At 46.4% G+C, this 13,239-nt stretch overlaps 1 protein-coding gene across 2 annotated transcripts in view; it reads right to left on the bottom strand.

Annotated features, from left to right (window-relative positions):
- The window catches only part of kcnd3 (potassium voltage-gated channel, Shal-related subfamily, member 3), a 407,742-nt gene that overhangs the window by 35,334 nt on the left and 359,169 nt on the right, over window positions 1-13,239 (bottom strand). For both annotated transcript variants that reach the window (XM_070859491.1, XM_070859492.1), the window contains exons 3-4: window positions 7,943-8,044; window positions 3,083-3,181 (exon numbers count right to left, since the gene is read on the bottom strand). In XM_070859491.1, the coding sequence (XP_070715592.1) occupies window positions 3,083-3,181; window positions 7,943-8,044 (201 nt within the window). The remainder of the gene's footprint in view (window positions 1-3,082; window positions 3,182-7,942; window positions 8,045-13,239) is intronic.

Here is a 13,239-nt window from a genome sequence, read left to right as displayed (position 1 = left end):
TCTGCCTCTACCACCCTTTCAGGCCGTGAGTTCCAGACCCCCCATCACCCTCTGGGTGAAAACATTTCCCCTCATATCTCCTCTAAACCTCCCCCCAGTTACTTTAAATCTAGTTGATATCTCTCTGCCAAGGGAAACAGGTCCTTCCTATCCACTCTATCCAGGCCCCTCATAATTTTATACACCTCAATCAGGCCTCTCCTCAGCCTCCTCTGTTCCAAACAAAACAGACCCAGCATCTCCAATCTTTCCTCATAGCGAAAATTCTCCAGTCCACGCAGCATTCTTGTAAATCTCCTCTGTATCCTCTCTAGTGCAGTCACATCTTTCCTGTAATGTGGTGACCAGAACTGCACGCACTCCAGCTGCAGCCTAACCGGTGTTTTATACAGTTCAAGTATAACCTCCTTGCTGTTGCATTCTATGCCTCGACTAATAAAGGCAAGTATTCCATATGTCTTCTGAACCACATTATAGAAACATAGAAACATAGAAACATAGAAAATAGGTGCAGAAGTAGGCCATTCGGCCCTTCTAGCCTGCACCACCATTCAATGAGTTCATGGCTGAACATGCAACCTCAGTACCCCACTCCTGCTTTCTCATCATACACCTTGATCCCCCTAATAGTAAGGACTACATCTAACTCCTTTTTGAATATATTTAGTGAATTGGCCTCAACAACTTTCTGTGGTAGAGAATTCCACAGGTTCACCACTCTCTGGGTGAAGAAGTTCCTCCTCATCTCGGTCCTAAATGACTTACCCCTTATCCTTAGACTGTGACCCCTGGTTCTGGACTTCCCCAACATTGGGAACATTCTTCCTGCATCTAACCTGTCTAAACCCATCAGAATTTTAAACGTTTCTATTAAGTCCCCTCTCATTCTTTTGAACTCCAGTGAATACAAGCCCAGTTGACCCAGTCTTTCTTGATGGGTAAATCCTGAAATCCCAGGAATCAGTCTGGTGAACCTTCGCTGCACTCCCTCAATAGCAAGAATGTCCTTCCTCAGGTTAGGAGACCAAAACTGTACACAATACTCCAGGTGTGGCCTCACCAATGCCCTGTACAACTGTAGCAACACCTCCCTGCCCCTGTACTCAAATCCCCTTGCTATGAAGGCCAACATGCCATTTGCTTTCTTAACCGCCTGCTGCACCTGCATGCCAACCTTCAATGACTGATGTACCATGACACCCAGGTCTCGTTGCACCTCCCTTTTTCCTAATCTGTCACCATTCAGATAATAGTCTGTCTCTCTGTTTTTACCACCAAAGTAGATAACCTCACATTTATCCACATTATACTTCATCTGCCATGCATTTGCCCACTCACCTAACCTATCCAAGTCGCTCTGCAGCCTCATAGCATCCTCCTCACAGCTCACACTGCCACATGTCATCCGCAAATTTGGAGATACTACATTTAATCCCCTCATCTAAATCATTAATGTACAGTGTAAACAGCTGGGGCCCCAGCACAGAACCTTGTGGTAACCCACTAGTCACTGCCTGCCATTATGAAAAGTACCCATTTACTCCTACTCTTTGCTTCCTGTCTGACAACCAGTTCTCAATCCATGTCAGCACACTACCCCCAATCCCATGTGCTTTAACTTTGCACATTAATCTCTTGTGTGGGACCTTGTCGAAAGCCTTCTGAAAGTCCAAATATGCCACATCAACTGGTTCTCCCTTGTCCACTCTACTGGAAACATCCTCAAAAAATTCTAGAAGATTTGTCAAGCATGATTTACCTTTCACAAATCCATGCTGACTTGGACCTACCTGGCCTGCTACCTTTAGGGATCTATGGACCTGCACTCCAAGGTCCCTTTGTTCCTCTACACTTTCCAGTGTCGTACCATTTAATGTGTATTCCCTTGCCTTGTTAGACCTCCCCAATTGCATTACCTCACACTTCTCTGGATTGAATTCCATTTGCCACTGTTCTGCCCACCTGACCAGTTCATTGATATCTTCCTGCAATCCACAGCTTTCTTCTTCATTATCAACCACACAGCCTATTTTAGTGTCATCTGCAAACTTCTTAATCATACCCCCAACATTCAAGTCCAAGTCATTGATGTATACCACAAAAAGCAAGGGATCCAGCACTGAGCCCTGTGGGACCCCACTAGATACAGCCTTCCAGTCACAAAAACACCCATCAACCATTACCCTTTGCCTCCTGCCTCTGAGCCAATTTTGGATCCAATTTGCCACTTTGCCCTGGATCCCATGGGCTTTTACTTTTTTGACCAGTCTGCCATGTGGGACCTGATCAAAAGTTGACCCTTGAGTTGCTTCTGCTGCAATCTAAATGAGGTATAGCCACATATATCACCTGCAGGCTACGGGTTACACAGTTTAACATCACAGGTTTTGTTTCTGGTGAAGATTTTTTTACGCATGACATGGCAATGGGGCAGAGACATAAGGGCAATGTGGACAAAGTTGGTGTACTGAATCTTTGAGTGTTTAGAATTTGTACTGGGGTATCATTGGCAGGGATAGAACCTTGCCAAGGATATACGAAAGTTCGCTCAATTGATTCCTGGGATGAGAGGGCGGTCCTATGAGGAGAGATTGTGTAGAATGGGTCTGTACTCTGGAGTTTAGAGCAATGAGAGGTGATCTCATTGAAACATACAAGATTTTGAGAGGAATTGACACAGTAGATGCAGGGAGGATGTTTTCCCCGGGCTGGAGTGTCTAGAACCAGGGGTCACAGTCTCAGGATAAGGGGTTGGCCATTTAGGACTGAGATGAGGAGGAATTCCTTCACTCAGAGGGTGGTAAATCTTTGGAATTCTCTATCCCAGAGGGCTGTGGAGGCTCAGTTGTTGAGTATATTCAAGGATGAGATCGATAGATTTTTGGAATCATGGGGAATCAAGGGATATGGGCGGGAACCTTCGTGTCCCAGGTTCTATCACCGGGTGGGAAAGTGGAGGTGATCAGCTGCAATTTTATTGAATAGTGGAGCAGGCCTGAGGGGCCATAGGGCCTACTCTTGCTCCTTAAGCCTCTGGTCCGGGTAGTCCTGCGTAGGAGAGGTAAGGGATCGGCAGACTCACTGTTGTTCTCTCCAAGCAGTGCAGCAGGTGGTGATGTTGCCTGGCCACGGTGGAGCCTGGTTTGTTGGTACGTTGCTGTTGCTCCTTATCGCCCGAGTCCTGAAACAACAGCAACACACAAAAAAATCAAATTGCGTCGCATTTGAAAACACTCTTGACAATCTTCTCCCGCCCGTCCTCTCTTTATGGTACGGATTGGCTCATCTGTGGCATTCTGCCCAGCCTGTCTTTGTTCGTGTGTAATCCTGGCCATTAATCATCATAGAATCACAGAAACTTACAGCACACAAGGAGGCCATTTCGGCCCATCGTGTCTATGCCGGCCGACAAAGAGCTATCCAGCCTAATCCCACTCTCCAGCTCTTGGTCCGTAGCCCTGTAGGTTACGGCACTTCAAGTGCACATCCAAGTACTTTTAAATGTGGTGAGGGTTTCTGCCTCTACCACCCTTTCAGGCAGTGAGTTCCAGACCCCCACCACGCTCTGGGTGAAATAATTTCTCCTCAAATCCCCTCTAAACCTTCTATCAATTACTTTAAATTTATGTCCCCTGGTTGTTATCCCCTCTGCTAAGGGAAATAGATCCTTCCTATCCACTCTAACTGGGCCCCTCATAATTTTATACACCTCAATAAAGTCTCCCTTCAGTCTCCTCTGTTCCAAAGAAAACAACCCTAGCCTATCCAATCTTTCCTCATAGCTAAAATCCTCCAGTCCAGGCAACATCCTCGTAAATCTCCTCTGTACCCTCTCTAGTGCAATCACGTCTTTCCTGCAATGTGAATGTTGGAGGGCTATTCACCTACAGGAGATGTCACTATGTCAGCTGTGGCTCAGTTGGTACCACTCTCACCTCTAAGTCAGAAGGTTGTGTTTAAGCCACACTCCGGGACACGAGCACATAATCTAGGTTGAGGGATGTGGCGTTTGGAAAATGCAGTCTTAGTGTTAAAGTGAGGGGTGTGGGGTTTATCTGAGGGTGATAGGGGGGATATATCAGGAGTGTTACTTTGAGGGGTGTGTAATATATCACAAAATTATATTTGGAGGGTATATCAGGCAGTGTGACAGAGAAATGTTTGAGGTATGTCTGAATAAGTTACAGTGAGGGGTGTGGTGAATATCAGAACATGATAGTGAGGAGTTGGGGGTATATCAGAGCATGTTATAGTAAATTGTGTGGGGTACATGAGTATGCGTTTCAGGGAAGGGTGTGGGGTCTATGAGTGTGGGTTATAGTGAAATGTGTGGGGTATATTGGTTTGTGTTATAAAAACCTGGTTCAGTCTCAGACAGGAGTTGGGGAGAGGGTGTGGGGTACATGCATGTGTGTTATAGAAAAAGGTGTGGGTGATATTGGCGAGTGTTGGAGTGAAGAGTGTAGAATGCACAAGAGAATGTTATGATGATGTGCCGTGAACTTGTGACTTAGATTTGTGTTAAATCTGCCAATTCACCCCTGCTCTTCTCAGCTGCCACACTCGACTGCCCATAAGAACATAAGAACATAAGAATTAGGAACAGGAGTAGGCCATCTAACCCCTCGAGCCTGCTCCACCATTCAACAAGATCATGGCTGATCTGGCTGTGGACTCAGCTCCACTTACCCGCCCGCTCCCCATAACCATTAATTCCCTTATTAGTTAAAAATCTATCTATCTGTGACTTGAATACATTCACTGAGCTAGCCTCAACTGCTTCCTTGGGCAGAGAATTCCACAGATTCACAACCCTCTGGGAGAAGAAATTCCTTCTCAACTCGGTTTTAAATTGGCTCCCCTGTATTTTGAGGCTGTGCCCCCTAGTTCTAGTCTCCCCGACCAGTGGAAACAACCTCTCTGCCTCTATCTTGTCTATCCCTTTCATTATTTTAAATGTTTCTATAAGATCACCCCTCATCCTTCTGACCTCCAACGAGTAAAGACCCAGTCTACTCAATCTATCATCATAAGGTAACCCCCTCATCTCCGGAATCAACCTAGTGAATCGTCTCTGTACCCCCTCCAAAGCCAGTATATTCTTCCTTAAGTAAGGCGACCAAAACTGCACGCAGTACTCCAGGTGCGGCCTCACCAATACCCTATACAGTTGCAGAAGGACCTCCCTGCTTTTGTACTCCATCCCTCTCGCAATGAAGGCCAACATTCCATTCGCCTTCCTGATTACCTGCTGCACCTGCAAACTAACATTTTGGGATTCACTCCAAAAAGAGTTTCATGCACAAAGACCCCCAGGTCCCTCTGCACCGCAGCATGTTGTAATTTCTCCCCATTCAAATTGTATTCCCTTTTTTTGTTTTTTTTCCCAAGGTGGATGACCTCACACTTTCCGACATTGTATTCCATCTGCCAAACCTTAGCCCATTCGCTTAACCTATCCAAATCTCTTTGCAGCCTCTCTGTGTCCTCTACACAACCCGCTTTCCCACTAATCTTTGTGTCATCCGCAAATTTTGTTACACTATACTCTGTCCCCTCTTCCAGGTCATCTATGTATATTGTAAACAGTTGTGGTCCCAGCACCGATCCCTGTGGCACACCACTAACCACCGATTTCCAACCCAAAAAGGACCCATTTATCCCGACTCTCTGCTTTCTGTTAGCCAGCCAATTCTCTAATAAATTTCCACTGACTCCGCGTACCTTTATCTTCTGCAGTAACCTTTTGTGTGGCACCTTATCGAATGCCGTTTGAAAATCTAAATACACCACATCCATCGGTACACCTCTATCCACCATGCTCGTTCTCTCCTCAAAGAATTCCAGTAAATTAATTAAACATGATTTCCCCTTCATGAATCCATGCTGCGTCTGCTTGATTGCACTATTCCTATCTAGATGTCCCGCTATTTCTTCCTTAATGATAGTTTCAAGCATTTTCCCCACTACAGATGTTAAACTATCCGGCCTATAGTTACCTGCCTTTTGTCTGCCCCATTTTTTAAACAGAGGCGTTACATTAGCTGCTTTCCAATCCGCTGGTACTTCCCCAGAGTCCAGAGAATTTTGGTAGATTATAACGAATGCATCTGCTATAACTTCCGCCATCTATTTTAATACCCTGGGATGCATTTCATCAGGACCAGGGGACTTGTCTACCTTGAGTCCCATTAGCCTGTCCAGCACTACCCCCATAGTGATAGCGATTGTCTCCAGGTCCTCCCTTCCCACATTCCTGTGACCAGCAATTTCTGTCATGGTTTCTGTGTCTTCCACTGTGAAGACGGAAGCAAAATAATTGTTTAAGGTCTTAGCCATTTCCACATTTCCCATTATTAAATCCCCCTTCTCATCTTCTAAGGGACCAACATTTACTTTAGTCACTCTTTTCCGTTTTATATATCTGTAAAAGCTTTTACTATCCGTTTTTATGTTTTGCGCAAGTTTACCTTCGTAATCTATCTTCTCTAGTTTCCTGCCTGTTGGTATGGAGCATACACATACTCTTTCTCTACACCCAACATTGGCCAAGTGCAAGTCATCTCCATACATGTCTGCCCCCATGGGTAAACGTGAACACTTACCTTTTCAAATAAGTCAGACCAGCACTGAATGGCCCTTCCCACCAATAAAAACAATGCCCATCCCACCAATAGAAACATGGCCCTTCCCACCAATAGAAACATGGCCCTTCCCACCAATAGAAACATGGCCCTTCCCACCAATAGAAACTAGATCCTTCCCACCAATAGAAACATGGCCTGTCCCACCAATAGAAACATGGCACTTCCCACCAATAGAAACAAGGCCCATCCCACCAATAGAAATATGGCCCTTCCCACCAATAGAAACATGGCCCTTCCTACCAATAGAAACTAGGTCCTTCCCACCAATAGAAACATGGCCTGTCCCACCAATAGAAAATGGCACTTCCCACCAATAGAAACAAGGCCCATCCTACCAATAGAAATATGGCCCTTCCCACCAATAGAAACTAGATCCTTCCCACCAATAGAAACAAGGTCCTTCCCACCAATAAAAACATGGCCAGTCCCACCAATAGAAACAAGGCCCATTCCACCAATAGAAACATGGCCCTTCCCACCAATAGAAACATGGCCCTTCCCACCAATAGAAACAAGGTCCTTCCCACCAATAAAAACATGGCCAGTCCCACCAATAGAAACTAGGTCCTTCCCACCAATAGAAATATGGTCCTTCCCACCAATAGAAACTAGGTCCTTCCCACCAATAGAAACAAGGCCCATCCCACCAATAGAAATATGGCCCTTCCCACCAATAGAAACAAGGCCTATCCCACCAATAGAAACATGGCCCTTCCCACCAATAGAAACATGGCCCTTCCCACCAATAGAAACTAGTTCCTTCCCACCAATAGAAACATGGCCAGTCCCACCAATAGAAACTAGGTCCTTCCCACCAATAGAAATATGGCCCTTCCCACCAATAGAAACTAGGTCCTTCCCACCAATAGAAACATGGCCTGTCCCACCAATAGAAACATGGCCCTTCCCACCAATAGAAACATGGCCCTTCCCACCAATAGAAACATGGCCCTTCCCACCAATAGAAACATGGCCTGTCCCACCAATAGAAACATGGCCCATTCCACCAATAGAAACATGGCCCTTCCCACCAATAGAAACATGGCCCATCCCACCAATAGAAACAAGGCCTGTCCCACCAATAGAAATATGTCCCTTCCCACCAATAGAAACATGGCCCTTCCCACCAATAGAAACAAGGCCTGTCCCATCAATAGAAATATGGCAGGCTGACTCAATCAAACCTGACTGTGTGGGAACTGCCCACTGCTGGAAACATTTTAGCTGCACTCAATCATTTTCGAGTACTCTTGACCTCTGCATCTAATCTCGGCATGTTGTAATATTGCACCTACTGAAAGCTCCAGTGCCTCATTCATCAAGCCATTGCGTTTGATCTGAAGATAGGCATTGGCATTTCCAGTCTTCGCAATCTTTATCCTCGCAAGCCTGGCTTTCTGTGAAGAAAAGCAAGATAGTCTCAACATTAATTATGCAAACTATTTAGTCCTCTGAACAGCTGACTGCATCCCCTTCCCCCTAGTCACATGTCTCATTACGGGCACGGCGCACTCCTGGTGCAACATGAGAAGACTTGTGCACACAACTTCCCCCAGCCACAATGTTGCCCGTCTTTCTCGATTTGGTAATAATATTGTGATTACTCTTCTGAACTTTTAACTCTTGCACTCCCTAGCTGTCTAATATATCAAAAGACACAACTTGCATTTATAATAGCACCTTACAGGACGTCCCAAAATGCTTTCCAGCCAATGAAGTACTTTTGAAGTGTAGTCACTGTTGCAATGCAGGAAACGCGGCAGCCAAATTGCGCACAGCAAGCTCCCACAAACAAATGTGATGATGACCAGATGATCTGTGTTTTTTCAATTGATTGAGAGATAAATATTGGCCAGGATACTTCTTCAAAATAATGCCACGGGATCTTTTACGTCCACCTGAGAGAGCAGACGGGGCCTCGGTTTAACGTCTCATCCAAAAGACGGCACCTCCGACAGTGCAGCACTCCCTCAGCACTGCACTGGGAGTGTCAGCCTAGATCTATGTGCTCAAGTACACGGAGTGGGACTTCAACCCACGACCTTCTGACTGAGAGGGGAGGGTGCTGCCCACTGAGCCACAGCTGACACACTTGCTTCATCTTTACTATATCTAAATCAATACTCATCACGCTGTCTCCTACCCATTTTCTTCCAGGACTCCTCAATTTCCTAAGACTCTAATTCTTTGTATAATCTACAACTTCTGAAACACTAGCCTCTTGTCTCAGTGGGTAGCAGCCTCATGTGTGATGCAGAAGGTTGTGGGTTCAAGTCCCACTCCAGAGACTTGAACACAAAAATTAAGGTTGACACGCCGGTGCAGCGCTGAGGGAGTGCCGCACTGTCAGAGGGGCAGTACTGAGGGAGTGCCGCACTGTCGGAGGGGCAGTACTGAGGGAGTGCCGCACTGTCGGAGGGGCAGTACTGAGGGAGTGCCGCACTGTCGGAGGGGCAGTACTGAGGGAGCGCCGCACTGTTGGAGGGGCAGTACTGAGGGAGCGCTGCACTGTCAGAGGGGCAGTACTGAGGGAGTGCCGCACTGTCGGAGGGGCAGTACTGAGGGAGCGCCGCACTGTCGGAGGAGCAGTACTGAGGGAGTGCTGCACTGTCGGAGGGGCAGTACTGAGGGAGTGCCGCACTGTCGGAGGGGCAGTACTGAGGGAGCACCGCACTGTCGGAGGGGCAGTACTGAGGGAGTGCCGCACTATCAGAGGGGCAGTACTGAGGGAGCGCTGTGCTGACGGAGGGGCAGTACTAAGGGAGTGTCGGAGGGGCAGTACTGAGGGAGTGCCGCACTTTCGGAGGGGTAGTACTGAGGGAGCGCCCCACTGTTGGAGGGACAGTACTGAGGGAGCGCTGCACTGTCGGAGGTGCCGCCTTTTGGATGAGACGTTAAACCGAGGCCCTATCTGCTCTCTCAGGTGGATGTTAAAGATCTCATGGCCACTATTTCGAAGAAGAGCAGGGGAGTTCCCCCCGGTTTCCGGGCCAATATTTATCCCTCAATCAACATCACCAAAACAGTGCAATTAGACATTTATCTCATTGCTGTTTGTGGAACTCTGTTGTTACAACAGTGACCACACTTCACTGGCAGTGAAGCACTTTGGGATGCCCTGAGGTCATGAATGGTGCTTTATAAATGCAAGTTTGTTCTTTTTGTTCTTAATTTACCGTCTGTTCTTCGCCCTTGGCCAAGGTTTCTCTGTAATTAGAATAGGCGAACATGATCACTACCTTTTTCCTCGTTTATGTTTTCCGTAATTCCAATTGAGGTCAGGTAATTGAGTCAGAAGGATGTGAGTTCATAGAATCATAGATACATAGATATTTACACCACATAATGAGGCCATTCGGCCCATCGTGTCCGCACCGGCCGACAAAGAGCTACCCAGCCTAATCCCACTTTCCAGCTCTTGGTCCGTAGCCCTGTAGGTTACGATACTTCAAGTGCACATCCAAGTACTTTTTAAATGCGTTGAGGGTTTCTGCCTCTACCACCCTTTCAGCCAGTGAGTTCCAGACCCCCACCACCCTCTGGGTGAAGAAATTTCCCCTCAAATCCCCTCTAAACCTCCCCCCAATTACTTTAAATTTATGCCCTCTAGTTATTGACCCCTCATCTAAGGGAAATAGGTCCTTCCTATCCACTCTATCCAAGCCCCTCATAATTTTATACACCTCAATAAGGTCTCCCCTCAGACTCCTCTGTTCAAGTCCCACTCTACAGACTTGAGCTGACGCTCCAGTGCAGTGCTGAGGGAGTGCTGCACTGTTGGAGGTGCCGTCTTTTGGATGAGACGTTAAAATAAGACTCTCTCGCAGGTGGACGTAAAAGATGTCCCGGCACTATTTCGAAGAAGAGCAGGGGAATTGTTCCCAATGACCTGGGTCAATATTCATCCCTCAATCAACATGACTAAACAGTTTATCTGGTCATTATCACAGTACTGTTTGTGGGAGCTTGCTGGGCACAAATTGGCTACTGTGTTTCCCATATTACAACAGTGACCACACTCCAAAGGTACTTCCTTGGTTGTAAAGCGCTTTGGGATATCGAATCTTTCTCTCTTTCTTTCTTTCTTTCTTTCTTTCTTTCTTCCCTTTCCTTCCTTCCTTCTTCTCTGCACTTTAAGATCCACAAAGGAATGGGTTGGAGTGGGTAATTGGGCGATAAATCTTGAATTCAGCAGAATGAGGGTAAATAGAACATAGAGTGCTGTAGTTGAAGCTATGGGGATGGAATAGAGTGAGGTTGAGGAGAGCAATGAGCGAAGTATTATTGCACGAGTCTGTCCTTCCACTGTTATTGAGTATAACGCACTTGCTCTCCAATCCAGAAAGTACATACTTATTAAAAGTATTCACCTAGGACATGTGATGTATGCTCAACCACAAAATCTAATTCATTGGAAAGAAATATTCTGTTATATTTAGAACAATAGGCCATATTAGCAGAGCCTGGAGTGTGATATTTCCACTGTCTACACATGGACTAGTAATGGAAATATTACCACGTACAATGGTAATGAGAAGCATACACTTAGGAGGGAATTACTCTCATTATTCTATAATTGTCCTATTGAGCAGGTCTACAACAATCAAACTACTGTAGTGTTCCGTAAAATATAGATTGATTCTGTGGTACAATGGCCAGATCCGATCCACTGTGGTTTTGGCCTCAAGATTTCCAGAAAGTCTTCCTGCTACCCTTCTCGTTCAAGCCCCACTCCCGGAGACTTGAGCACACAATCCAGGGAGTGCTGCACTGTTGGACGTGCCGTCTTTCGGATGAGATGTTGAACCGAGGCCCCCGTCTGCCCTCTCGGGTAGAGGTAAAAGATTTCTTCTTTGACTGATTAAGTTGGAGGCCAGTGCTAACCTTTTTTGTCGTGGGTCACACGAACCCACTAGGCCATTCTCAGAATGCTACAGCATGTTGTAGCAGGGAGTGAGATGGCACTCAGCCGCCCACGTTCTACCGACTACTCCTACGCTCCCATGTTCTACCCTCCGTAAACATGGGGTCATCCAAAACTCTGCTGCCCATACCCTAACTCGCACCAAAGTCCCGCTCACCCATCACCCCAATGCTTGCTGACCTGCATTGATTCCCGGTTAAGCATTGCCTCGATTTTAAAATTCTCAGCCTTGTTTTCAAATCCCTCCTTGGTCTCGATCCTCCCTATCTTTGTAACCCCTCCAGCCTCACAACCCTATAAATAACTACAAATCATCAGTTTGGCAACAATCTTCAGGCATTTTATGCCTTTCAAAACAATGTCTGCGCTCCTCTAATTCTGCCCTCCTGAGCATCCCTGGTTATAATCACTCAACCATTGGTGACCTAGGCCCCAAGCTTTGGAACTCCCTGCCTAAAACTCTCCGCCTCTCTACCTCTCTTTCCTTCTTCAAGACGCTCCTTAAAACCTGCCTCTTTGACTAAGCTTTTGGTCACCTGCGCTAATTTCTACTTATTCGGTGTCAAATGTTTTATCTCATAACACTCCTGTGAAGCGCCTTGGGACATTTCACTACTTTAAAGGCGCTATATAAATTCACGTTGTGTTGATGTTCTCGTGGAAAGTGATGACCACTGCTAGGTATAGCTGTAAAAAAGGGGGCGTAATTTAGAATTAATGCTTTAAGTATGAAGAGGGAGGAGGAAGGATATATTCATGCAAAGGGCTGTTAGAATATGGAATGCAATGGCATAAGCCAAGGGGGCGATGAGGAGAATGTTTGTTACGCAGCGAGTTGTTGTGATCGGGAACGCGCTGTCTGAAAGGGCGGTGAGAGCAGATTCAATAGTAACTTTCAAAAGAGAATTGAATAAATATTTGAAAAGGAAGTAAATTACAGGGCTGTGTGGAAAGAGCGGGGGGAGTGGGACTGATTGGATCGCTCTGTCACTGAGCCGGCACAGGCTCGATGGGCCCAATGGTTCCTCCTTCTGTGCCGTATGTTTGTCTATTGGCACTGAGCGGATTGTGGCATTTGGGAGTGAATGAGACGGACACGTGAAGAAAAACATGGGACAACAGATGGGAATGGGATTAGGCAGATAGTTCCCATTGAGAGTTGGCACCGAGCAGAGGCACACTGGACTGAATGGATTCCCTCTGTGCTGAAATTTCTACGATTATTCTGCTTGAGGATGTTGCAAAATGCACAGTGACAGATGAACACGAATGAAGTGGAGGAAATGCATGAAGCAGGTAATCCACCCCTTCCCCACCCTGACTTGATTTACATAGAATTACATGGAATGTACAGCACAGAAACAGGTCATTGGGCCCAACAGGTTTATGCTCCACACGAGCCTCCTCATACCCCTCTTCATCTCACCCTATCAATATAATCCTCTATTCCTTTCTCCCTCATAAGAACATAAGAAATAGGAGCAGGAGTAGGCCACCTGGCCCCTCGAGCCTGCTCCGCCATTTAATAAGATCATGGCTGATCTGATCATGGACTCAGCTCCACTTCCCTGCCCGCTTCCCATAACCCTTTACTCCCTTATCGCTCAAAAATCTGTCTATCTCCGCCTTAAATATTTTCAATGACCAAGCCTCCACAGCTCTCTGGGG

The sequence above is a fragment of the Pristiophorus japonicus genome, chromosome 17 (assembly GCF_044704955.1).
Source record: "Pristiophorus japonicus isolate sPriJap1 chromosome 17, sPriJap1.hap1, whole genome shotgun sequence".
Classification (NCBI taxonomy): Eukaryota; Metazoa; Chordata; class Chondrichthyes; family Pristiophoridae; genus Pristiophorus; species Pristiophorus japonicus.
The sequence above is the reverse complement of the archived record's forward strand: the minus strand, read 5'-3'. Positions and strand labels throughout refer to the sequence as shown.